The following is a 27,946-nucleotide window of genomic DNA, read 5'->3' as shown; positions in this document are numbered from 1 at the left end:
GAAGTGTGTAAATGAACAGTATCAATGTATCACCACACAGGTGAACATATACAGGTAAACTTACTGGTTTTGGATTTTGGAAATGATACAAGGGTCCAGAAAAGTTCACATATTAAAGTTAGCTTCTATTATTCACTAAACTGTTGAAGAGGGATCTCTACCATAGGATCATGGCCCATCTAAAACAATTCACTGGCAATCCAATAGCATTATAATTAGATACATACAAATGCATTCACACCCTACCTGATTTGCAACACAATTGTCTCTTTGTAGCCATCTGTACCATTGAAAGCTCAACGGAGCTGTAATAGACATGAGACATTATTCTCTTTGAAAGATGCAGAGTAGGTACAGTATAGTCTTATGCATTACTAGACTTTTATTTGTCGTTGATGTTGTTCTAATTGTTGTCTTTATATATATATATATATATATAAAATTACTGGACAGAATGGGGTCAATAATTGTGAAAATTCTTCAATAGTTCCACTGTAGTATGACTTGTTTTTGGGGATTCCCTAGAGTAAATACTGTCATCATCTTATTATTTTAACTGCATCATGGAATTCCCCCACTGGCATGGAGTTAACAGTCTTTAATTAAGGGTATGGTGCTTGTTTTACAATGTTATAAGCACAGCAAAACACCCTTTGCTACACAAAATGGCACTGAATGAAGAGTACACTGACCATATGAGTTAAGACTATCACTGCTTAAACGGTCCACATAAATAACAGTATTTAAATATACACAATATGTAGCTGCTGTTGTTTCAGTGATACCAGAATCTGTAGAACCAGCGGAACCTAGACTAAATAAATAGATAGTTAGTTAAACAGTTACAGTACATAGTGGCTATAAAGTCATATAAGAGGAGACATAACAGAAATGGTTTTAGTCATATGGCACTGAAAATGTAGGTAGAGTTGCAGCATGATGTCATCCATATTGACAGTTCCACTACTGATCCACAGGAGGCGCTGTTTCCCATTATTCAGCAGTTGCAAGATAGATGTTCTGATGTTGGTAAAAAGTTGATGACAAAGGGTACAGTAGGAGGTCCACATGCACAATAAGAAGCATTTGGTTTGCAGTAAATAAAGCCAGCAGAAAAAACAGATTGCTATTGCTATTAATATTTATTAAACAATATATAGAAAATGCAAACATAGTAATTAGGTTCTTTTTTTTCTAAACAGTGGTGGATCCTAGTAAACCTGCTTTATCGTGGATCTCCACTTTATTTCTATTTCCTTTATTAGAAAGTTGAGATACATTTGAGGTTAAATTGTAGATGTTTGCTTTACTATAATTAAAAAACTTCCCCTGACATAGTTATCAGATAATTAGTAGCTTCATATTTTATTGTAGGCCTACTGTACTGCTTGACTTTTGACCCTTCCTGTATAAAACAGCAGTTGGGTCATCAACGATAGAAACGCAACTTTCATTCATAAAGTTTGGCATTTTATTCACAACTCAAAAATGTATGATGAGTCCTTTAAAAATTCTGAACATTTATTTATTGTACCAGTATACAGTGTTATCAATTTTGATATTAAAATATAGATATATAGAAAATATAGATATTATAATACAGAATCTGAGTCATGATAATTGAATAACTGCAGACATGGTTTTAATCCCTCCCCTAGACTTTAGCCTTAAATTCATGACATGGAAAAAACCCTGAAACACTGGCCTTGTTTTACAATGCAAGAGTGCTTTCATGTGTTCTGTAAGAAAAAGTACATACAGATACTGCATACCTGTCTATATACACGTAATAAATACACAAGATTATCCACTTTTTTTACCACAACAGTAGTGCATCTTGAAACGGTACATCTGCTTCACATAGCACATGAAGTCTGTAAAAAAGAAGAAAAAAAAAGACACAATTGAAGCCATTGGTTAAGTCCTATTTATTTTATTTTTTTTTAAATAAAAATTAACCCAACACACTTGAGTGGACCCCCATGCAGTGGTTTGTAGTATGGGAGCCACATCCTCTAGTACTACAGTGTACCCGACAAGGAGAAATGCGGGCACAAGTTGGTTTTGTAGTCAATTAACTTAATCCACCTTCAATGGATCTAAAAAGGCAGCATTTAGACTCAAGGCACTGCTTTCAGCTTGTTTTCTACGACCGCATGCTTTGTTGAGTTATTCCTGCCATTTTGCCTCTCCACACTCAAGGTGTTTGCAATTCTGTGCTTGCCGTAGGAATCACTTACCTTCACATAAGATCACTTGTGTAACACGCATACTTGTACCGATGGTACAATAGTGAGTTTCCACTGGCAGATTATTCATGGAAATGCATCATTTCATAAATCGTTTATAAAGGCATGAGGAAATAAAAGCAAGAAGGCAACTGAATATTTACCATTATTTCTTTATTTTTATATGCTGACTACAACGCCAGAATCAATTGTTAGATCATTTATACAAACAAGATTATTATTTTTTTTCAGAAAAAAATAGAACATCTCAAATAATATAATTTATTTCTTTTTATTGGATATTTGAAGACAAAACAAATAGACATAAACACATATGGGATGCCCAAGGGGCAATGACTTTACATGGCAGCGTCTTTCAACAACACAGTAGGCCCTAGTCCACAAGGTGAAACCCTTTTCAAATACTGGCCAGCCATGAATATGATTTTAAATGGAACATCATAGGAATTACATTCTACAAATATTTTCCAGTTATAGGGTAAACAAACAACACACATTATTAAAAAACATAGTCGTGTCCAAAACACCATCATGCTACCGTTTACTGTTGGGTCCAGAACACTGCCATGTTTCATCATACTGTAACATGTGTGAATAATCTGAGGGAATATGACTGTACATAAATATTAGTGTTTCCTGAAAATAGTACTTGTAAGAAGGACTGGTTTAGCTGTTCTGAAGAGGGACACATCTGAAAAGCAGGCAGAGATTAAGATTCTTGGAACCAAAGGATCAACAGGACACACTGGTTGGAGGGAAGTATTTACAAGGAGATGAAATTCAACAGGGGTTAATAACCCTAGAAAAAAATCCAGTCACAGAAAACAATAATATAAATTACATTATAATATGTATAAAAAAACAAACAAAAAAACCCAGAAAAAATAAACATGTATTATTAGCGAAAGCATTTTGATTATCATAAAATAAAAGTTACAAAGAAATCCCATTAAACAAAACCAATCTTACAAAGTGTTGCAGGTGAAAGCCGAGTCTCTCTGTACTGTAGTAATTGAAAGGAAACGTGTTGCACAAAGCAAGTAGCGTGCCCGTGTCAGAGGGCTACCTCAGGGCCAATCAGGAGCTTCTTAGCGGGGTTCTGAAAAATACAGCGTCACTTTTCTTTTCGTTGTTAACATCCTGACTACTTTTTACACTTAGAACTTTAAACTCTGTTTCAAAGTTCTTTTCAAAACGTCCGCTCTAGTGCACTGATAGTGTAAGGGTTATTTCCCAGATTGTCAGGTAATACAGCAATAACAGTCCATGATGTGGTGCGGAACAGGAAAGCCAGAGCACTTATTATGTTTTTCTTTTGGTAATCGCTCTTCCTGCAGTGATTTAGAGGACAAATCTCAAACCCCAGTGCACTAGAGCGGCCATTTAAAAAAGAGCTTTGAAACAGAGTTGAAAGTTATAAGTGCATAAAGCTGTCAGGATGTTGACAATGCAAAGAAAAATTCCAGGTGCCTTATTTAAACAGTTGTAGCATGTTGTAGCGTGGGGTGGGTAAAGCTATATTTTTCAGAACCTTGCTACTTACTCTTTAACCTTTGCAATCCAGCAATTCTTTCCACATTCTTCACTCAACTCGCATCAAAAAGGTGGTGCAGTGTTCGTCTTTCACATGCAGTCCTTCATGGCAGCATTCAGCAGCGTTGTCCCACAGTGCAGATTTAAACACTGAAACCACCACTCCAGTCAGGCTTCATTCTGACCCAGATAAACCCAGTTCTCAAAGGGGAATCCACAAACTGGGCTTATTTTGTTTCTCTTTTCTAAAGAGACCCTGGCAGAAATACATCTCTGATTGCTGTCATTGTTAAAAGTAGTCTCTCCTCCGTGCTTCATCGCCGGTGAAAGAAGGGTTGTATTGCCCCGGGTAGATGATGGCAGAATGTCGAGAGCCAGGTAAACCAGTGTAAGGCAAGAGGCCGTTTCTGTCCAGTTCATGGGTCCTGGGGCCAGGCTACATTGAAGAAGGGGGAACAGAAATAAACTTTAGAATTCGTTACCCACTGATTTACAGAGATATCTCCTTAATTCATCTCATGGAATGACCAAGATTCCAGAACATGTACATTGTTGTTGTTGTTGTTTGTTTTCAGTGTTCCATATGGCGCATCAAACTAGTGAAGCATTATTTTCCAACAAATTACTGTCAGAATACAATCAACTCATTTATTTTTGTACTGATTTTGAAATTAAGCAGCATGAAATAAAGGGCTATATAGTCAATCCAGTACTGACAGCATAGGCAACATTGTGAACTAACTGCATTTGTGAATTAGACTATACTGAGCCAGCACTAGCATATCATGTTAAATAAGATGTAATTTCTTAAAGCTATGCTGAAGCATGTCCCAGAGTGGAGGAAGGTGGTACTAAACAGAGGAATACATACAGAGTAATATATATCTGTCATCTGCAAGAGGTTTTTGGTGCTGCCGTTCTCCTGCATTTCTATGGTCTCTCTGCCCCACTGCACTGAAATCCTGTTGCTCTTGGGATGCTCGGCGTACGGGGACATTTGAAACTCTCCACTCTTGAAGATTAGTTTACTGATATCATTTTTGTCCTTCCTGTGAAGCGGTAAATAAAAAACCTGGTTCAAGTTAAGGTGGCACAGAAATCCTATACTCTGAAAGGGTTACAAAAATAAAACTGTGATATGATAACTATCTAGAAAGAGGCAGAAATAGGAGGGCACATTCATTCTGAGCAGTTTCTTGAAAACCTGTCTCTGCCCTTGCTTTAATATAGCCACAACTGGCCTTCCACCTGCACACTGGTAATTACTGCTGTAAATATGTTTTTAAGTTAGGTTAAAGTAGAGAGGTGGTCCCGTATACTCTGCTCAAACCCAAGAGGTCAGGGGTCTGTATATATACAACCTGGTGATAAATACTTTAAATATACATGATTTTAAAACGTGTTTCTGTATTGGTCTTGACAGCACGTGTAAAACCATTAGCATTCCAGTCTGTTTCCTAATGGAGGTTATTGTAATAAAAGGTGTTGTAAGTACAATTGGACATTGTTCCCGCAAGATATTTCCTTATCATTTCAGCTACCTGTCAGAGAGTCTCGCTCGTGACACTTGCTCATTAACAGTAGTAATGACGTGAGAAATGAAATCCACATTCTTCTTGTTTATCATCCCATGTGTGTTGAAATTCATGGCACTATAAATCTGAACCTTTCTCTCAAATAGTGCAGCAAGTCTTTGGTCTAACTAAACTGATCACACAGCTGTGCATTTTATAATACAACAGCCTCACAGATTCTTATTGAAGCTAAATAGACAGAAGTACTAAATAGAAAATGAGTAAAATCTTAGGCAGGAGTTTTGACAAGAGATTTTTATTAAGGTGATGTGTCTTACGATGGAGGGTTTGGAAAAATTGTGGAAACACAGAGTTCTACAGGTGCAATTTACTGTTGTATTACCTAATATAAAACAAACAAAAGTCAAAGGTCCATCGCAAAGGTCTGTACTTACCTGCAGCATATAACTATGAGAGTTATTCCCAGAATTAACAGCAGACTTCCACCAGCCGCTGCCAATACCACAGTGATCAATTTGTAAGCTAAAAATAGGAAGAGAGACATGTCTGGTAAATAAAGGCACCTCACACAGGTTGCTTACACATTCACTCAACTCGCATCAAAAAGGTAGTGCAGTATTCTTAATTGACTCACTGACTAATTACATATATATATATATATATAGTGTGATGGAAGGCATTTTACATGTGACATTGTGTATATTATTCAGAGCAGAATTCAAACCTGTAAATTGTCATGTTGTGTTTAAATTATTTCAGTGTAACAGTGTGCAAGCGTGTTGTGTAAATGTTTTTTTTTTTAATTGATAAGTTAAATTAAAGTTACTATTGAGGGAAGCGGTTATCTCCAAGTACATTCAGTGTGTCCTCTGCTTTTTAATGTTTTAAGATCCAAATTGTTTATATAAAAAGTCAGTTATTTTCGGATTCCCATCCGACTTCGACAGTTACTCTTCATAAAAGTTTGGTAAAAGGCTTCTATCAATGGACCCTTTGTGATGTTTGTTTTTCCAAACTGTACATGGACATTATCACAGGACAACTGGGTTTGGAACCTCTATGAAAGTGAAAGGCAAAAAGAGATCATTTTTCAAAATGGATTACTCACGGTTTCCACAGTTAAATCCACCGAAACCAAACGGACAGCTGTAAAACAACCAAATACATCTGTATAAACAACATTCTAAAAAGAGTGGAGTTTTTAAATAAATACTTCATTTTCAGACCTATTTAAAAAAAGTTATACTGCTTTACAAAGAACTCTTTTTTTCTGTCTTTCTGGAAAAGGAATGTAGAAAGGAAGTAGAAACAAATATGGCACAAAAATCAAGTCTACTTCAAGTTACTAATGAAAAGTTCATCCACGAAACTTGATAAGAATGCAACATGGCATGGTGTAGGCAAGCTTGGGTTATAAGACTATTATTCTGGATTAAAGACTTTTTTTTTTATTCTCCTTACCTTACACAGGTACCATTTTCTAGTTTATGACCATCATCACATGCTATGGAAAAAAAAAAAGAAAATAATAGTTTTACCAAAAAATAAATAAATGCTGTGCAAGATCCTTTACCATAAACTCTGGAGAAAAAGCCTTCTAATGGAAAATTTGACAGCACTGACAGCTGTACCCCACACTGATCAATCGCACAGAGTTATTAGAAACTTTCATTGGCATCTTTGACAGCTCAGGCTGCTTTGCAGCCACTGCACCCCCCGAGATAGACCGCTGCTCCAGGCACAGAGCTGCAGCTGTCATTAAATGATCTAAAAATGGATTATCCAAACCAACAAAAGTACAGCACACACTGTGCGATACAACAAAAAATACAGCACACACTGTGCAATACAACAAAAATACAACAAAAAATACAGTGTATTATACTTTACTATGCAAGGACCCTGTCCTTATTCACTGCCCTTAATATTTCATGTACCAGATAGTAAGAACGCAAAATAACTAAGAGAGAACAACGGTGTCAGCAGAGCAGTTATATAAGCGGGCTCCAGTTAGGGTTCAGCTACAGGATGCAGCCTCCGTGTGGCTTTGGGGGTGCAGAGACCTGCAATGAAAGCCTCACCTCTGCAGGAGTGGTCATTGTCATTGTATTTGAAGTAGCCTGGCTTGCACTGACAGAACGCAATCCCATAGGCATCAGAACACTGAGACGTGTCCAAGTCACACCGAGGAACCTTGAGGCTGCACAGGCTCACAGCTGGGGGGGAACAAACAGATGATACACATCAAACTTCACTGCATGGAGGATGACATCAGCATACACAGATGTACGATGCAGCAGTTTTATTTTGGTGTCTAATCCATTCTCTTGAAATCTGTATTTGTTTAAATGGTCGAAGTCATTTTGCCTTTACCTGTGTAGTCCAGGCTGTGTAGAAGGTCGCTGTGCTCATTTGTAGGGCTCCAGTTTCTCATGTACTGCTGCACACTGGCAAGCACTTCCTGTGAGGTCACATTAGAGGCAATGGAAAACAAATTCACAGCAGAAACGTTCAGCCAATCAGCCTCCCTGTTAAAAAATAAATAAATGATGAATTGATTGCAATTACACCGTGTAACAATTTTTTTTTTTTTTTTGGTTCCTGGGTAGTAAGTGTTATTTCCTAATTGCTTATGCCTCAAAAGTATAGAAAATGGCTATTATTCCCCACAAACTTTGCTTTTGTGACCAGGACAGTGATATTTTGAAATTTACCTATTTTCCAGAACATTCCAGATAGATTCAGTGCTGAGTAAACTTGGAGTAACTTCTAGAACTTTCTAGAACTTTCCAGTAATATAAATAGTAGTATAAATACAGGGGCCTTAAGCCCACCAGTTCAGTTTAGTTCCAGCTGCCTAAGTGGATACATATTTGCATTTTTCTGGGAGGTCATAGGAGACTTCAAAATGGTGGCATTCCTGATGGGTCTCCAAGGTGGTTTTACCAAGTTTACCTGCTATCTTTGCCTTTGGGACAGCAGGGACACCAAGGCGCACTACCACAGGCGTGACTGGCCACAGTGGACCGAGTTCTCTGTGGGGAGGAACAACGTCAAGTGGGAGCCACTGGTGGACCCCCGGAAGGTGCTGATGCCACCACTGCACATCAAATTGGGCCTTATGAAACAATTTGTCAGAGCTCTAGATAAGGAGCCTTCAAGTACCTTCAAGACTTCTTCCCTAAGCTGTCTGAGGCAAAGGTCAAAGCCGGTGTCTTCGTCGGACCACAGATAAAGAAGATCCTGGAATGCAATGAATTCCCCAAGAAGCTCACTAGTAAGGAGAAAGCGGCTTGGAACAGCTTTGTCGCAGTGGTTCAGGGCTTCCTGGGCAATCACAAGGCCGAAAACTATGTGGAGCTGGTTGAGACTCTGGTGAAGAACTACGGCACAATGGGCTGTAGGATGTCCCTCAAAGTCCACATCCTTGATGCTCATCTTGATAAATTCAAGGAGAACATGGGAGCTTACTTGGAGGAGCAAGGCGAGCGCTTCCACCAGGATATACTGGACTTTGAATGCCGCTACCAAGGACAGTATAACGAGAACATGATGGGAGACTACATTTGGGGGCTGATTCGTGAAAGTGATTTACAGTATAATCGTAAATCCTGAAAAACTACTCACTTCTAAATCTTTTGTAGTCATTTTTGTATTACTTTAGTATAAATACATGTTAATTTGGATTCATATGTTGTTTTTTTCTGACTTTATGTGAACGAAAAGACCGTTTTCTCATTGGAAATAGGTAAATTTCAAAATATCACTGTCCTGGTCACAAAAGTAAAGTTTGTGGGGAATAATAGCCATTTTCTATACTTTTGAGGCATAAGCAATTAGGAAATAACACTTACTACCCAGGAACAAAAATTGTGTTACATAGTGTTATTTGTGTTTAAGTAAATAATTATAAAAGATAAAAGATGAAGTTTAAAAACTATTTATTTACCTGGCAACAGTAAGTGTAGATCTATAATAGCCTCTAAAGTGGGAGAGAGATGTGTTGAGCTGAAAGACATTTATAAAAGGTGAAATTCGTTAGCTATCATGCTTCATTAGAGCCCACACTTTTAGACCATTGAACCTGATTCCCAATACAGTCTTCTACAAGTTACGATCATGTTTCACAACTTTTGTTTCTCTGGCCCTTATAAAAGCACAGGGAAGCATTGTAAAGCACAGAGAGGTATAGTAAAGCACAGAGAGATATGGTAAAGCACAGAGAGATATGGTAAAGCACAGGTAAGCATTGTAAAGCACAGAGAGATATATTAAAGCACAGGTAAGCATTGTAAAGCACAGAGAGGTATGGTAAAGCATAGGTAAGCATTGTAAAGCACAGAGTGGTATGGTAAAGCACAGGGAAGCATTGTACAGCACAGCGAGGTATGGTAAAACACAGGGAAGCATTGTAAAGCACAGAGAGGTATGGTACAGCATAGAAAAGCATTGTAAAGCACAGAGAGGTATGGCAAAGCACAGGGAAGCATTGTAAAGCACAGATAGGTATGGTAAAGCACAGGGAAGCATTGTAAAGCACTGAGGTATGGTAAAGCACAGGGAAGCATTGTAAAGCACAGAGAGGTATGGTAAAGCATATTAAAAAACAGGGCAAACCAGGGTAAACAATGGTAAATGCATAGTATAACTATGGCAAAGGCATAGGAAAAGTGCAATTTTTATAAGGGTTCCCGTTTCATTGCTTTTCATTGGTAAATGTGCATTTTTTTTATTTTATGTAGTCTCCATGTGCCTACAGTATATTAAGCATTTACATCATAAACTGTGTTTTACCATCTGTGACCATATTCGCCTGTGCTTTCCCAAGCTTTCATTATGATGCTGTTCTCCTGCTACAAGAAAATCAACTTTGATAAATAAGGGTTATATTCTATTACCAGCAACACATCTGCAGGGTCTACCACTACCATTACCATACCATTAGTATGCCTAGTTTATTGTGACCTTACCATGTGTAGTAATTCTCTTTGGATTTCCTGAGTTTCTGTAATCTGGATATTTGTGTTGTTTGGAAGGAAAGCGCCTAGGAATGTCCTGGCTGGGAAAACCAAATAAATTACATTAATAATAATAATAATAATAATAATACAGTACAACACTGTCACCATATTGTATATAATAAAGAGCAATTCAAAAGTCACTGGGCAAGTATCTGTAACTCTTGTCTTTATCAATTAATAAATGAGTTCATCTCATTTGTACCCAGATTTCTGAATCACCCTGTGAGGGTGACAGGCATCTCTTAACTCTATATTACATTCTCTGGTGTTTCCCCCTGAGGTGATTTACTGACTACCTTATTTACATCACTAAGCACAATACAAATACAGTGGAACGAGATACAATATGCACAATATCAGGTTTATGCATTTTAGGGAGGGCGATAAAGATGAATAGCTGTTCAGATCATTAAAATAGGCTCTGTGAACGACTTTTAACAAAAGCAATCAATGCAGATTGAAAGACATTGTGGCAAAGCGTAACATCCTTGTGGTGCTGCTTTGTGTGTTCGTGTCTCACCAAGTGCGCATCTCCTTCCTTCCTCCAGGGTGTAGCCCAGCGGGCACTCGCAGGTGAAAGACCCGTGGGTGTTGACACAGGTGGAGTCCGCTGGGCACAGTCTAGACAAACACTCGTCCACATCTGATCAAGACAAAACAGTAGCAAGTTCATTATTAGCAGTGTTGGGGAGTAGCAGATTACAGGTAATGCATTGCTGTTATCGGATTGCATTTTTCAGGTAACGCATAACAATTTTATGAGAAAAAAAATAACATGGTTACTTATAGTGAAAGGACTACTGCTAACCTAGTTACATTTTCAAAGTAATGATTTACTGTAACTAGTTACATTGTTTTCAAAGTAATGATTTACTGTAACTAGTTACAATTTTGTTCAAGTAAATGGTAAATGTAATGGATTACTTTTTAAAAGTAACTTCCAACACTAATTAGACACAATAAAATAAATCGTTCTGCATTTGCCACTGGCGAAACCTGACACTGACCTACACCAGATTCCTTTCAGTTTCCATCCTCACAGCTAACTTTCACCCAACATTGACAGATAGAGCTCAGGAGTGTGTGTCCTCTTCCCTCAGCATTTGGCTACATAAACTGATGTTGAAAATTGAACAGTCTAAACCTGTGTGGTATTTCGATGATTTCGGTTCACTGGTCGTGGAAATCTTACAGTAGTAACACTGGTACTGTTCTGTAAATTAGTTTGGGATATTATGATGTTCAGATCCTTTAAGACACAAGTCGACACCGACTTAAAAACATTTCACACTAGATCATACAACAGGAGGGACCAACAGAGTCACAGTACAGTACCACGAGGCTTCTCAGGAATCAGGAATCACAGACACAAGGCCCCCAGCGAGCTCAGAGACAGCTATTGAGAGCCAAGTGAAGAAATGACTGCACCACATCCCTTTTAAACAGTAAGCAGGTGAACAGTTTCTGGCTGTTATCAAACACTATGGGTTAATATACAACATGCATGTTTTACACTGAAATAAACAAGGCATGAAGCTGCTCACACAAGGTTAGTGATTCACACAGTACCTTCACTGCAGTCATCCCCTTGCCAGGCTGGTGGACAGCTACAGCGACGGCCTCCATTCACAATGACACACTTTCCACTGTTAGTGCAAGGGTGCTGTTTGCATATACTCACTGTTAAAAAGAGAAAAACAAAATGATTCAACGTCTGTCCTCCGTCTTCCTTGGTAGAATGATCAGAATATCTAGAAGATTTCCCAGTTGTCAATGCTACATAGATGAGATCTACTTCAGTTAGTCACTACTGTAGCTGGAAAATAAAAGCTCTCTTTGCTTAGCAGGGCTGTTGATTTGTCCTAATATAAAACAAGAATGAAGAGAGAAGCCAGCTTGGCACAACACCAAGTTCCTGGCCTTGCCAATTTCAACAGATACACACACAGTATATGAAAGCAACGTTTGTCCACTCTATTACTGCAAGACCTAGAAATGGCTTTTAACAGTTTATAGTTGTGCATCAGAATTTCCTTTTTTTTTGTATTTTTTTGTTACATTTTTAGATAATATTCATTCCAATGGATAACTTGTAAGGCTTGCTATGTTAGAACGTTTTAAATGCTTTTGTCTCAGGGGAGCACAAACAGGAACAAGAAAGACAATTCCAGAGTTTGCTCACATGTTCACAACTTGCATGATGTTTAAGCATCAATGGTCGATCACAATACACAGCAATATCAGGACTGTGATGGTAAAGCCATGTTGTGCCTCTCATGCAAGACTGACCTGCCCTCTGTGTCTGGTTTAGCTTTTGCCTTTTTTTTTATTATAAATTTTGAAATCAGCAATTGCATTTTACTCCATTTTCTCTCCAATTTCAAATGCCCAATTTGTAAGCCTGGCTCCTGCTGCAACCCCCATTGCTGACTTGATAGAGATGAAGACAAATGTCCCCTGAAAGCTGCCTCAGAGCTACAGTGTCGGTGGACCACATAGCTCTGGGCCGGGCCAGCCTAAAGGGGTCACTGGTGCGTGGCGAGTCAAAGACACCCTTGCCTTCCCAAGCTCGGACAATTGTGTGTTGCCCCCTGGGAACTCCCGTCCACAGCTGGCAGTGGAATAGCCTGGACCAGAACCGGCAACCTCCAGGCTATAGGACACATCCTGCACTCCACACAGAGTGCCTTTACCGGATGCGCCACTTGACAGCCCCTAGCTATTGCCTTCTGACTGAGGTAACTATCCAGTACATTTTGATAACTGTTTTTATAAGTGGGTTTATAAGGGAAACAGTCTTTATAAGGGAAGTGGGTTTTTTTCATTGTGGCAATTAAGCTGCGGCTGTACAGTCTGCTGTCAATTTAATTGTGAACTCTGGACAAAAGTACAGTGGAAGGGTGTGAGCCCTGTGGGACAGGGAAGGAAGTCCTTTGTTATTGGGAGTGAGCACTTTAGCTCTGTGTCGGTTTTCATCGACATCCTGAGGCAGACCTCTCACACAGTGGCTGCTCCAGAAGAACTTACAAAACAGAGATCAGGGATACATGAGTAAAAGCTTGTGGGATGCACCAACACCTCACGAAGCACAGCCCATCAGCTCAGAGTATTTATTTTTTAATTTTTTTTACAATACATTAAATTGATCAACTGACTCGAGGAATAGTAAAGGATGTTCAAACGTAGAAAACATACAGACTGCCTTGGGTAAATAAATGCATACTTCTCAGTGTTTGATATTTTGTAAATTATCCTTAATCACTCTTTTCGGCAAACAAATGCCTTCAGGGTCTCGTGTCCTTGTAAATGATCATACAGTATTGGTACCATAGAAAAGGACACAGGCATTTAGAACCCTACGGACGGCTCCAGAGAGCAATATTATTATTTCTTAATAGTTTTGTAATAATGATATCTGTTTTTTCTCTACCTTAAAAAAAAGGTGAAAATCAGGAACTTTATACTAACATCTAAGACACTGTCATTAAATACCAATAGCTGTTAAGTTAAAGATGCTATTATTCTGGGTGTCTCTTGTAACAGCCACATAAGAGGGTAGAATTTGGTCAGCAGCACAGGTTAAAGATTTCGAAGGCTGGTTAAAAAGAGACCAGAGCTGCTACAGCCTAGGTTTCAGCAGGTACAGTATCCCTGTTAGGCTACAGTACCTGATATCTCATGTATGGTACAGACACTCTTTTTTTGGGCATCAGCATTGCAAAAAGCATAATGTTCTATGGCACATTTCACAGCGGTCTATGCGAGTCACGTGTTCACTGAAGGTGCCAGTACTGGTGATGGGTCGGTCTGTTCAGTTAATAAGTCAAAAACGTAATCCCATAACATTTACCTGGTGTAACTGTGGAAGTCACTAACACTTTGGAACTGGTAACTGGGGCCATTGTTGTTGCTTTTTCAGTGCGTTGTGCGGTTGTGGACAGTGTTTCAGTAGTGACGCTAGGCGCCATTGTCCTATAAGTTACGGTGGTGGGCTTGTTGTTTTCGGAGGTTTTTCCTGGGGTGGCAGTGCTTGTTTCAAACACTATAGTTGTCCCATCGGTATAGAAAACACTAGGGCTTGTGGAGCTATCAATTCTTGCACCATCAGTCCTTGAAAGATGTTCTGTAGCGCCGCTGGTCGTCTGAGGCTCAAACGTTGTTTGCGTTGTCCAAGGAGCAGTTCCGTCGGTTTCAGACTCCTCCGTTGTGCTGGGCAGATAGGGATGGGTTGTCTTGGTTGAAGCAGTGCTAGTCAGCTGCGTGGTGTCATCGGAGATTGTTGTCCTGTGTGTGATTCCTCCCAGGGTTGTAGCGAGGATGTCTGTCGTTTCAGCCGTGCTGTCGGTTTTGGTAGGGAAAGGCTCCTCGGAAGAGCTGTTAGTGGGTGTGCGACCGGAGGAGCTGAGTTCGGTGGAAGAGTCGTTAAGCGGCCTCTCGGTGTCTGTCTGCACATCCGGGACGGCGGTCACAGCCGGGCTGGTGCTATTCTCCACAGTGTGTGGCAGGGGCTTCTCTGTGTAATCCTCAATCCCGGTAAACAAAGACCCTGGTGAAGGTTCAGTGACGACAGCTGTGTCTGTGACAGGGGCCACTGAGGAGTTGCTCGAAAACTGCGTGCCGTTTGTAAAGCTGTCACCGGAAGATGATGGCGGCAGCGACTCGGAGGTGGATGAACCCGAGGTGGAAGATGTGGTTTCAGTGGAGGAAGACAGCGATGTACTGGCGGCATCCATCTGTTCAGAGGTGTTGTTGCTGCTGGTGGTGTTTTCACTGCTTGAAGAAGTGAAAGGTAAAGTGGTACTGGGCGTGCTGACTGACGTGATGTCAGTGGACGACTGCGTCTCATTTGGAAAGCTATCACTTGATGTTTCGTTCTGTGAGAGCTCGGTGGTGGAATCAATTAGCCCTTCAGAACTATTTCTAGATGCGGGTCCTGTGGAAGTTACCACTAACTCGGACTGTTTACTGGAGCTGCCTTCCCCTCTTTCACTGGGCTCGACTTCAGTGGTATCAGTCTGGGCAGGCTGTGAGGAGTTAGTGACCCCGGTATAGGGAGATGTGCTATTCATGCTTACGGATAACAAAGTCCTCTCCCCGGCTCTTGTGAAGCTTGTAGAAATGTAAGTGCTGTCAGTCTGAGAGGGGGACTCCCAGCTTTCTAGATCAGCGAAGGTGCTGGACTGCTCACTTTCTCCGGTGGCTGGGGAGAGAGAAGACAGATGTTTAAAATGATTCATATTGTACAATGGTATTGGGTGTTATGGTAGTTTGGTTATTGCTATTCATTTTGTCTTGCTGTTCTTATACAGAGCAATCTATATTCTGAATTCCTTGAAGTTCTTCCCCACCCCCACAGGCTTTCCTCTAGGAAGGTCCACCCTCAACCTGAGTAAATGTGAAGATGTCCAGAGCACAAGAGGTGCTGCAGCTGCTCGCTTCTTCCACTGTGGGCAAGCTGACCCCATGAACGTCGTTACTGATTTCAGCAAAGCTTGCCCACGATGGAAAATGTGTGGCCAAAATAACCCACTCAATTCAAGAGGGTCTGTTCTTGCCTCGGGTTTGATTTGGATTTTCTAGTGTGCCTTGGCTCTGTGGCTCCTTTTGTTTACTGTAACCTTAAAAGATTTATAAGATAAAGCTAGGGCAAAAAAGAAAAACTACACAAATTGTATCAATTAAAAACTCCTACCTGCAAGTAAGTAGTTTCTTAATAGTATTATACAGTTAGATATAAAAGTTCCTTAAAGTTTTGTGTACATTTATTCTAAATAAAACTTTAGTAGATAACTGTTCTGGAAAAGGTGTATTTAAGTGTCATAGGTTTATTTAGAGTATTTATTACAATGTAACTGAATAAAACACAGACTTAATAATAATACAAGCGAGCAAATGTATTCAAAATTGCCCTTACTTTGCCAGCTAACCGTCTTTTAAGATCTACTCATTAAAAAGAGTTTCTGTCTCCTTCAGTCAGCGTGCAGAACCTGCGGCTCTCCACTAGAGGGCACTTGGCTCTGCCTGGTCCCTTATCAGTTAATACAAAGTACGTTCTGTGCTGTGGAATGTTTTGAGAAGCTGCTGCGGATGTAATGATTATGGGTGGAGAACAATTGGCAGCCAAGCCTAGCTAAATTAACAAAAGCTTGGGCCCTAAAAATGGAGGTTACTGGGTGCCGTGGGATTTCAAATTTCCTTCCTCAAGCAGACCCTACAAGAGGACCTACAAGAACTAATTAACCCTGACAGTGCAAACCAAGATTACATGTAGGTACTGATGTCATTCAAAACAAAATCAGATTCATTGAGAACAGACTGTTATCACTGCTATTTATTAATACAGTAATATACAGCACAGGAAAAGCAAAATAAGGATGCATATTTACCATGGCAGAATGACAGCTAATAAACCTCTATTGTACTACATACATGTATTCATCTTGTCAACATTAACTAACCAGACAGAAAAATAACCCTAAAGATAACAATTTTAATAGTTAGTGTCTCAACTGAGCAAATGATCACAATATTATTCTGTAAATGGTTTATACCCGAGACCAGTTTACCAGGCTGCTGGTCTGAGTGATCTTTCCTGGACCTCTGTACTGGACTCATGTGTTGAAACCTGGAACACACAGTTGCAGTCTGGAAAGATCTAATGCTAACTGTAATTTAACACTTTGGTTCACCAGTTCAATTGCACATCCCACTTAAACACTGTTTAGTGACATGCTCTGACATTGCAAGATATAAGCAGCACATATGTACTGTAAAAGACAACTGAAAATTGTCCTGGGGGCTGGCAGTGGCTTGAATGGTTTATACAAAGAAGACAAATAATCAAACAAACTGCTAATGTTCTTTTCTCTAGTGTTAAACCTGACCTGCACTGCACTATGTAAACGGGGGCAATCTGATACACTGTAAGGTTATTCAATTAAGTGTTGCTCAGATCTGCAGCCAGTGTACTGGAGCCTAGCAGACTGCACAGAGGGGAAGCTGGCTGGCAGGGCTCCACCACAGCTAGGCTGCTGGGGTCTGTGAAACAATAGAGACAGGAGCTTGAAACAAAACATCCTGGCTGTAAAACACGAGTGTGCGGGGCAGGGAAGAGTTCACAAGCAGAGCAGCGGACTGCAACACGCAGAACACTCATAAAATCTCAGTGTTCCAATCAGAGCAGTGCAACAAACACAACACTCACACAATCTCAGTGTTCCAATCAGAGCAATGCAACAAACACAACACTCACACAATCTCAGTGTTCCAATCAGAGCACTGCAACAAACACAACACTCATACAATCTCAATGTTCCAATCAGAGCAATGCAACAAACACAACACTCACACAATCTCAATGTTCCAATCAGAGCAATGCAACAAACACAACACTCACACAATCTCAGTGTTCCAATCAGAGCACTGCAACAAACACAACACTCATACAATATCTGTGTTCCAATCACAGCACTGCAACACACAGAACACTCACACAATCTCAATGTTCCAATCAGAGCAATGCAACAAACACAACACTCACACAATCTCAGTGTTCCAATCAGAGCAATGCAACAAACACAACACTCATACAATCTCAATGTTCCAAGCAGAGTGAAGCACAGATTCAAATGGTTTATTAATTCACTCTGCAGCCAGAAGACGGGCACCACTCAACTACTGTGCCATTCATACATGTGTGGTTTGCTCTGCTACACAATGCACTTCCTCTGATTACAGACATTAGGAACACCAACCATAATAACACTGTCAAGAGGCGAAGGACCACCTTGGGCTGCCAGGGCAGCACTGAGTTGAAAAGTGATAATCGGTAAATTGTGTTGTCATGGGTACAGAAACACCTGAAAACCACATTCCTATTATCAGGCCACTATCAAAGCAGCGAGACGCAGCTTTATTACAGAATACACGTCACAGATTTAATTACCATAAAAAACACCATAATTCTTGTAAATGGCAGCCCACATACACAAGTGTGTGCTTTCAATTATTTTATTTTTGTTTGTTCAACCCCTGCGTGATATAGTTAGGGTTTTCTTTTTTTACTTTTTGTTTTATAACAGCTATCCATAGCTTCTCATTGGCATTTCAATTGATGCAATAATTGCTTTTATTTTTAGTGCAGTGGTTGCTGCTAGCTCTCCAGTTAAATGTATGCTACTGTTTCTGCTGGTAAAATAGGGCTATATGCCAACTGTGGTATGACTTGAACACAAGGCTTGGACCGTGTGTATTAGATTCTAAATCTTAGCAGGGTGACAAAAAGTAATTTCTATCCAACAGCTCTTTTTTTCTGAGGTTAGTGGGCTTAATTAATAGCGGACTGAGACTCACACCACAAAACCAGCACCACCACCAAGAGCAGCCCATCTCATTGGACAGGATCCAAGAGGACTCGTTCACAAAAGCATTTCCTTTTCCACTGAGCTACAGCTAGGAACCGAATGTAAGGTTTTTGCTACAGAGGACCCCGTGTATTCTTCAAGATTCTTCAAATCTCAGCTCAGAGTTACTCTCTTTTTCCTATGGATCCAATACTAAAGCCAGATTGCCTAGCCAGGTTTCAAGTAGGGCGCTTCAGGAGAGAGCTTCAGACAAGCACCAAATGGCACCTGTCCAACATATAGTAGACTACTACATAATCGGTCTGGTAAAACACCAAAACACAAGTCTCATGATCTAAACTCACCTCAGAGCCTTATGTGGTTTATATAGGTTAGAGCCTGACAGAATGGATTTCTGCTTGTTTTATGTTCCCTTTGCGTTGCTTCATCTGCACAGTAATGTCTAACTCAGTGGTTTACTGAATTACAGCATCAATGACTCAAGAAAGGACACACCGGAGGATCCATGGGATTAGTGCTCTCGGAATAACTGTAAACAACTGTGAGAAACGATAGGAAAGGGAATTCAGCTCTCTGTACCGCATTCAATTAAAACTTGTATCAGCCAGGCTTAGAAGCTGCTGTAATTATATACTGTAGCACTGAACATCTGAAAAGAGGCATGCATGATCAAGGGAAACCACATCCTTTAACAGCAGAGGTGTTGGATGTGCAAAGGCAAGGAGGCAATGAAATAGCACCTAGAACCATAAGAAACACTCACTAAAAGTCACTTCACCGACAGACATTTTGACGAGAAGTCTCAAAGTTTTATTGTGTTGCAAAACAAAATGCTTATTTGAAGGTATTTGGTAATAGATTCGTGGGCATACACAAATATCACATGGTGGAAAACAGCCGTTCCCCTGTCTCTCTTTATACAGTTCTCTGTTCTTACTGGCTTTGTAAGGTTGGGAAGATATTTGACTTATTGTAAGTGCTGTGTCCCATGTCCTGCTTTAAGTGCTGTGTCCCATGTCCTGCTTTAAGTGCTGTGACCCATGCCCTGCTTTAATTGCGATGATCCAGCGGCACTTGAGAATAAAGACAAGTACTTGCTCACAACACCCAAATGCAAACACAACACTTTGGAGCCAGAGTCCAGATAGCCTGTTTATATGACTGCACCTTCTTTTGTAATGCTTAGCATTCAGACTAGAAACAAGATACCACCTGTATATAAACCTGAGGAAAGCGGAGAGAAATCCTTTAAACCGCTCAATGCCTAACTTTCAGATTAGCAAACAAGAAGTAGCTAGCAAGATAATATCTTCATTCAGTAAAATTCTTAGAATTGGTCTAAATGTTTTTTTTTTTTCCCCGGTTCTATTTGCTCAAAATAGTTAGCACGAGTTTTACTCTCTAATCGCCCCGAGAGCCGACATGTTTTTGAGAAAATGTTACCCAACAGGATCCCTTAAGATGGAGCCAGTTTTCATAAGCCTGTATAGAATCAGCACTTGTTTCTTGTATGTAAATTATATTCTGGGACTCCTAGCCCCGGAACCACTGCACTCCCACCAAACTGATGCTCTCTGTTCGGTCTATGAAACCAGTAAAATGCCTCAGCTAACAGCAGCAGGATTGACAAGGACCTTGACTGGATAATGTACTGAGATGGCTATTTACTGCAGCAAAGGTTCTGCTAATCAGGTTGAACTCCTAGCGACAAATCCCACTTAATACCAGCAGCACCACCCTGCTTTATTTGAAACTATGAGACAGGTGAATACCAGTGTTAAATGTGAAATGGGTCACATTGAAAATATCCATGAGGAATATTCAGTGCAGAATCATTTTATAGAAAGGTAAAGATACACCAATATGTAAATATTTCAGCTGAAATATTTCAGCAAGCATATTTCAGTTTTAAAAAAAAGGAAACCCTACAATAACCAATTAGATACTTTCAGTGTCTTATACTTTTGGACCAGTAAAGTTAACCTATCAAGATAATGGAGGTAAGTCATATAAATCCTATACAGGGTCCTACCCAGACTGGAATCTGTTAAATAGTTGCAGACCAACATGGAAGAGAGGGCTGAACAGCCAAGCCTAGTCCTTGCACTCACACACAGCAAGCTAAAACAACAAAGATCTCCCACCCTTCAGAACCGAACACACACTCGCCAGGACTGAGCTTCACCCACTCCTCCCTTTGTTAAAATGCACAGCCATTCTTGTGTTGCAGCTCTTCGAAGCAGCTTTATCGCGGGCGTCATTTTTCTTAATCCTTTTCTGAATGTTACTTTAGTGGGATTTTTAGCCTTTGTTTCAGCTCTTTTTGGAAGAAAACCAGATCTGACAGCATTTGGGGTTTAATGAGCTTTAGGTTGACCCTGTCAGGCTAGGTTTTTGTCAGGTCACATATAATTTGTACTTGGTGCTAGAAGAACACAGTATAATTTGTGACATGCCTCGTTGAAGTAAACTTCACTGTGGGTTGGAGCTATTTATAGGATTCTACCTTTTGTACTGTATTAATTCTCTGTTTATAATTTTATAATATAACAAATTCTATACATTTATAAGATAGAGTTTTGCTCATCTTTTTTTAAACAGATTTTAATGTCAATGGGCCTGACTGCCTGGATAAAAGTTAATTAAAAAAAATTTAATTAAATTAAAAGACAATGATAGGACAAGGGCAGCTGCAACAATATGAACCACTGACAAATACTACTGTACCACATGCCGACATCATCATGTTGGTTTACCAGTACACAATCGGAATCACAACACTACCATTGAGCTACATTATCAGGGTCAGTGTGCTTGTCTGGCAGGGCTGTGCTCTGCTAATGGCTCTGCAGGGGTTTCTTCATGGCAGCACACTGGTATTATAATGGTATCCCGGTGGTGTTTATCCAGTGTTTCTGTTGGGATGGAATGAAGTGGAAAGGAGGTCCTCAGAGAGGGTGCCCTGCTTTCATGTGGCCCAGTTTGCTCCAGTTAAGAAGGTGGACCATGCGGATTGTGATGATCATTACGGAACACTAGAGGTGGACCGTGCGGATTGTGATGATCATTACGGAACATTAGAGGTGGACCATGCGGATTGTGATGATCATTACGGAACACTAGAGGTGGACCATGCGGATTGTGATGATCATTACGGAACACTAGAGGTGGACCATGCGGATTGTGATGATCATTACGGAACATTAGAGGTGGACCATGCGGATTGTGATGATCATTACGGAACATTAGAGGTGGACCATGCGGATTGTGATGATCATTACGGAACACTGATTATTGCAGAATGCACAGCAATATCACAACTCAGTGTCCATACTTTCTCACCCCCAAAAAGTGACCTAAGAATTACCATAAAACTTAATTTCCATTCATCAAGACTGGCACAAATTAAAGTTTCATAAAGCTGATGATTTATTTTATTTTTTTAAATTTCTTCACAGTGTTTGTCAGAATTCTCCAAATTAAGAGAGAAGAATAATAGATGTTATTTTTCACCTTAAGGCATTTTAGAGAAGTAAAACAGTCCTGCAACAAACTGCTGCAATTATCTGTTTTATTCCACGAAAACGTACAGCAAGCCTGCCTTTATCTGGCAATTCCAAACTCCTGTCAGAAATGAAACGCTATGGGACCCTCTTTCTCACAGCTTCTCGGCTGCCCGCTGGTGACTGCCTGCCTGCCAGCCTCGCTCTGATGAAGAGGCTGAGAGTCTTGTAAAGGGTATTAAGGGTTAGAGGCCTGGGTTGAAATTAAAACCCCCCTCAACAATGATGAATGGAGTGTCCCGGCTACCTCACAAAACAAGGAATTTTCACAAGGGGCTCCCACTGCAGATTTCACACCAACAACAACAAGGAAAACCACCCAGGCCCATGATATCATTTCAGTCCACTGTAGAAAAAAAGAACCTTCTCATTAGCGACAGACCACAGTGAATTTGAGGAATTTAAATGTTGGTCTAAGAGTGGAGTGCGGTATTACTTCTTATAACCTTCATAACAGACGTATTTCTATTGCAAGTCCAAAGACTATTTGAAGGTACTGTAGAACATCCACCAACGTCTCACTGTTGCTTCAATCCGCAAAAACATCTGATTTTCAGATTAGATTTTAAGTTAGCCTGATCAAGGGAGATCATATTAGGCCACACTTGGCTTTTTAGTTTGTACTGTCCTGAAAATACTATTCTAGGAGTTCAGCTGCTACAAGTAACAAGGCCCTGCAGGTTATATTAATGTGTAAATGTAACAAAGTGCCCGCCCCTGTGTATTATCTGTTATGTGTTGCGTGTGGTGTGTTTAAATGTTGGTGTATAGACATTGGTACACGGGATATAAACGGGTCTGTAACACGAGTGTTTAAAATGTATATGTGTATTTAGGCACGAGGATTGCACAGCACTTCACGTGCAAGTAAAATGTAGTAATATGTGAGCACGGGGAATTGCACTTTATTAATTCACGTGCTGGGATTCAAGTGAATAATTAATTGGTAATTGAATCCCAGCACAATAGTATATATAGATGCACGTTGTCACATACTGGGGGTTGGGTGTTCGGTGAGCGGAGAACGGGATTGGAGACGGAGGAAATTAGTAGTAGTAGTCTGTTTTTGTTTGTCTATTTATTTTGGCGTAGAGTGCCGTGTCCTGTGTTTTTCGTGTTTTGTTAAACCTTTTATTTTGTAATAAACCGGCGCCAACAGGCGTCTTCATCATTTCATTTCATCCGTCCTGTGTTTTGTGTATTTCATTACCTTTCCTGGTTCTGACGCCGCCCACTTCGGCCGTCTCTGTGACACGTGGTGTCCTGCGTGGGATAACAGCGCCTCCAAGCGTCAGAACCAGGAAAGGTAATGAAATATACAAAACACAGGACGGATGAAATGAAATGATGAAGACGCCTGTTGGCGCCGGTTTATTACAAAATAAAAGGTTTAACAAACACGAAAAACACAGGACACGGCACTCTACGCCAAAATAAATAGACAAACAAAAACAGACTACTACTACTAATTTCCTCCGTCTCCAATCCCGTTCTCCGCTCACCGAACACCCCACCCCCAGTATGTGACAACGTGCATCTATATATACTATTGTGCTGGGATTCAATTACCAATTAATTATTCACTTGAATCCCAGCACGTGAATTAATAAAGTGCAATTCCCCGTGCTCACATATTACTACATTTTACTTGCACGTGAAGTGCTGTGCAATCCTCGTGCCTAAATACACATATACATTTTAAAACACTCGTGTTACAGACCCGTTTATATCCCGTGTACCAATGTCTATACACCAACATTTAAACACACCACACGCAACACATAACAGATATATACACAGGGGCGGGCACTTTGTTACAGTAAAACACAAAGAAAAACTGGAATATGAAAGCAATAATGAAAAGGAGCAGAAGACACGAGAACAGGTAACACTAAAGAGCTGGACCAGAGTCTACTGTCTGATTTTTACTGACATGGATATGCATATATAATTTGTGATGGGTTTGCACAATCTACAGTTTACGGTCATGTGAGGCATTCTGACTATACAGAAGCCCTTCTATTGCACGTTGTGATGTCACAGAAAAGAGGAACCCATGGCCTAAAAAACATATCTGAAATTTAAAAAAAAAAGATAAAGAATTAATATAGCCACTTAGGATTTTCATATGGCATGCAGGAAAAAAATGGGTTTGAACAGAACAGAAAGTACTGGATCCTTTTTCAAAGCATCTCCTGCACCTCTCTTTCATAACACCCCAGTTAAACAGCATCAGTAGCACTCTCCATTGGGGCTCGTAATGCTTTGTATTAGAGCCAGGGACCCTGTACAGTGGGCAGCAACATAAACACATCTTTCTTACTCTCTCAGCTCTTCCACACGGCGTACTGCATTTAATGACAGCAGTAACCTGACCAGACAGTTATTGCAATGGTTTCTCCCGGGTTTAAGCCCAATGATAGAACACGTTGCCAGATTTAACATACTAGGAGTAACGAAATATTTTGTTTTTACAGTGCGTGAAGATTAATAGATGGGAATCTATAACCTTATAATTGGCTATTGAAAATCAGCGGACAGTAATGCTGTACAAAAGCATTCCTTGTGGGCTAATTAGTCCAATTCACTGTCAGTTGAGGAGATCACTCTTACAGTTCTGGTGCAAACGATATCACAAAAGTCTACCAGAAGCCACATTTTTTTAAATTTCTCAGTTTTTCCTTAAGTATATGGAAAACTACAAAGCAGTGTGTAATTCAATATGCTGACGTAAATTTTTTCAGTAGGTTTCATTTGACTTTATGAAGCAAAATTAGATAACTCTATATAAGGGTGATGCAAAACTTTTGGCCATAGCTGTATATAGCACATTAAGTCCCTGTATGTGATTCCCAGAGAGTAATATTTTTAAAACCTATAGATGGCAAAATAAATAAATAAATAAATACACAACATTGTCTAGTCGCTATAAACCAAGACTGTGAAGAAGTGCTGCACAAGCTTGGACTCCTGCACAGAATGCATGCTATCAATGTGTGCAGTACAGTTCAGGTACGCTTCACAAACCTGCTTCTGCACTTCCTGGCTGGGATTACATTTCAATTCTGGAGCCGCTATAGGCTTTAAAAAGATTATACACAGCAAAGCAAACAATAGCCGTGATATACCATAATTGGTGTTCTGGGCAAATCTCATCATAATTGCTATTATTGATAAACCCTACAAACACTCCATATAAAAAATATTCACAGAGGGTACATGCAATTCTAAGTAAATTCCAGGGAAAATGTATATACTTTCCTTATCTCCTGATTGTGTTTCAAACATTCTGAGTGGTTCTTATGGGAGTGAAACCCATTAATTCAGTTATATACTCTGTGTGAAGGTATGTGCCCTCAATTCAGGAGCAACTCTCCAGCTCTAGTTGGCAATGTTATTTTTACTATGTAATGCAGGCTAGATCAGTATAGTTGTCAGCACCAGCCATGGAACAAAACTGTAACCCCTTTATATGATGGAAGCAGGTGCACAGCACTTCAATTAACCCCCTCACCCCACGTTCCAGCACCCCTACTTCCAGCACCCCTGGCACCAGCTGGTGTACAGGTACTGCTTACAGGTACAAAGCATTGACACACATACAAAATCAATCTTGATTCATTAACATGGCAAAGACACTTATGTCTAACAGGTACATGTATATCCTCTCCTAATGACACTCAATACATTTGAAATAAATGCAGTCTGCTATATTATGCCGCTCCCATGTAATGACAAATTAAATAAAACTAGTTTTACAACTGTGGTTTAGTATAACCATTAAACAAATGAGTTACGGTCACAGTTTGAAGGAACAAAAAACACACACACACAGCAATTTTATTTATAAAAGAAGGCTACTTGAACTGAAAACAAAACAAAAAAATATTGTTTTTTTCTCCACAGATCATGCTACTAAGCAAATTGCATGGCTGCAACACAGTACTATCTACACAAATCGCCTGCATGAAGAGATGCGCAGAGACAAATAAAAGCGGTGCGTTTCAGGTTCAAGTCTTTCGCACACCTGTAGGAAGTTTAGAGGGTCGACAGGATGGATGCTGGTCTGTGGTATTAAGTTGTATTAATTGGGTTTAAGGCTATGCTCAACGCGCTCTTTTGTGTCACAGAAGCTCAACCATTAGTGTCGGCGGTCGTTAATCTAACGACAGACGAGTACATTTCAGGATCACAAATCGCACTGATATTGTGAGAGATTAATTTGCTGACTGATCATTGCAAACACGCTATACAAATTAAACCTTAATATATGAATGGGGCAGCACACAATCAATCTAATGTGTATTGTTCCGCCTTCACTCAAAATAGTTCCGTTTTTACCTGCGGTAGAATATGATGTGCGCAGTCTTTTTAACCCACCGCAACAATAGCCGACAATGAAAAAAAAAAAAGATGGACAAAACAGACAAGGCTTCAATTACATTTATTTTAGCTGGAGACATTCCTCTAGCGCAGCCTATGTATTGTAGCCGACTCCACAGAAACTCGTTTTTGATCGAAAAAGGAAATGAAATCATGCAACTCTGGATTTACAGACAAAAAAAAGTTATACTAGGTCTAAACTTGCTACACATGAATCGCTTCTTAATCGCACAAATTACAGTTACTTTTTTTTATTTTAAAAGGCTTAGCAATGCTGTTTATGCCAAATAAAACACAAGACATGATTCCCACAGTTGCCTTACCAGTACTGGCTTCTTCTAGCGGCTCCTTATTCTTTGAAAAGCCGGAGATGGAGTCGCCCCAGCCTACCTCGGATGCGCTAGGTGAGGCAGTTATGGGACTAATACCGGGTTCTGATGGCAAATCCGTGCTACCGTTCAAACCTTCAATAACATTTGGAGTAAAATCAGAGAGCTCTGTACTAGATGCAGTCCTGTCTACATCGGTGCTGTTAGTGTATGCTTCTGCACGGAGAGGTTTAAAAAGACCGAGCACCACCACTAGAAAAAGACCCGCTCGGTATATCAAAGTGCTCGATGCCATGATGCTGCGAAGGACACGGCTGCCAAGAAAGACTTAAACACAAATAAATAATATTGCAGTTTGTTCAGGTCGTTCATGGAAAGCTGTCCATCTTTATCGTTATTCATTAGAGATCCCGGTTGCTATTCACTGCTCCCCATTGTAAGGAATAACGGTACTTCATTTTTAGAGGAAGCTAAGCAAGTGACAAACACAGAAGCACTTACATCCGAGCACAAAAACTCCTCCTCCAGACTCTAGCGATAGCAGCGGCAGCAACCACCCTTTCTCTACAGCCAGGCTAGGGCTATTGTGTGTGTGTGTATACATCATTTTTAATCATGTTGTTTCATAAGCTGTTTGTTTTGCTTTTTTTTTTTTTTTTCCTGCAAAGAGAATATAGATACAAGTAAATAAGTAAAAACAACGAAAAGTTTCTCTCAGTTAATATTTTGTAAGTGATTTTTTTTTTTTTTTTAATTCACAATAAATTTACGGCGCAGTCATTAAAACAAAACAAACAAACAAAAAAACATCTGTATTGTAATAAGTGGTAGACCGAGATTTTTTTTTTTTTTTTTTTTTTGGTTAATGCAAGTGGAACTTTGATATCCCTGTGACAATTATAAATCATAAACCGATAATTGTTATTAATTTTATTAGTATTTCAACAGGAAACGCACAGGGAGTACGGTT

The 27,946-nt window shown here is 39.9% G+C and overlaps 1 protein-coding gene across 1 annotated transcript; it reads right to left on the bottom strand.

The window, feature by feature from the left end:
• Nucleotides 1-3,615: 3,615 nt before the first annotated feature.
• Nucleotides 3,616-27,490, bottom strand: heg1 (heart development protein with EGF-like domains 1). Its single transcript, XM_041262247.1, has 13 exons — nucleotides 26,971-27,490; nucleotides 14,189-15,538; nucleotides 11,908-12,018; nucleotides 10,859-10,981; nucleotides 10,288-10,376; nucleotides 9,267-9,325; nucleotides 7,691-7,845; nucleotides 7,399-7,533; nucleotides 6,779-6,821; nucleotides 6,426-6,463; nucleotides 5,752-5,839; nucleotides 4,654-4,831; nucleotides 3,616-4,218 (listed from the first exon to the last, which is right to left on the bottom strand). Exons 1-13 carry the CDS (start codon nucleotides 27,269-27,271, stop codon nucleotides 4,072-4,074), a joined length of 2,817 nt encoding a protein of 938 aa, XP_041118181.1. The 5' UTR covers nucleotides 27,272-27,490; the 3' UTR covers nucleotides 3,616-4,071.
• Between the last annotated feature and the right edge of the window lie 456 nt (nucleotides 27,491-27,946).

Source organism: Polyodon spathula, chromosome 10, assembly GCF_017654505.1.
Source record: "Polyodon spathula isolate WHYD16114869_AA chromosome 10, ASM1765450v1, whole genome shotgun sequence".
NCBI classification, from domain to species: Eukaryota; Metazoa; Chordata; class Actinopteri; order Acipenseriformes; family Polyodontidae; genus Polyodon; species Polyodon spathula.
The sequence above is the reverse complement of the archived record's forward strand: the minus strand, read 5'-3'. Positions and strand labels throughout refer to the sequence as shown.

Excerpts from the sequence above, each read along its gene's own strand:
- heg1 (XM_041262247.1), bottom strand. The coding sequence starts at position 27,271 with ATGGCATCGAGCACTTTGATATACCGAGCGGGTCTTTTTCTAGTGGTG. Across the intron at positions 5,840-6,425 it reads TGGATTTAACTGTGGAAACC|CTTACAAATTGATCACTGTG; the intron begins GTGAGTAATCCA and ends TCCTATTTTTAG. Across the intron at positions 4,832-5,751 it reads CTCATAGTTATATGCTGCAG|GAAGGACAAAAATGATATCA; the intron begins GTAAGTACAGAC and ends ACCGCTTCACAG.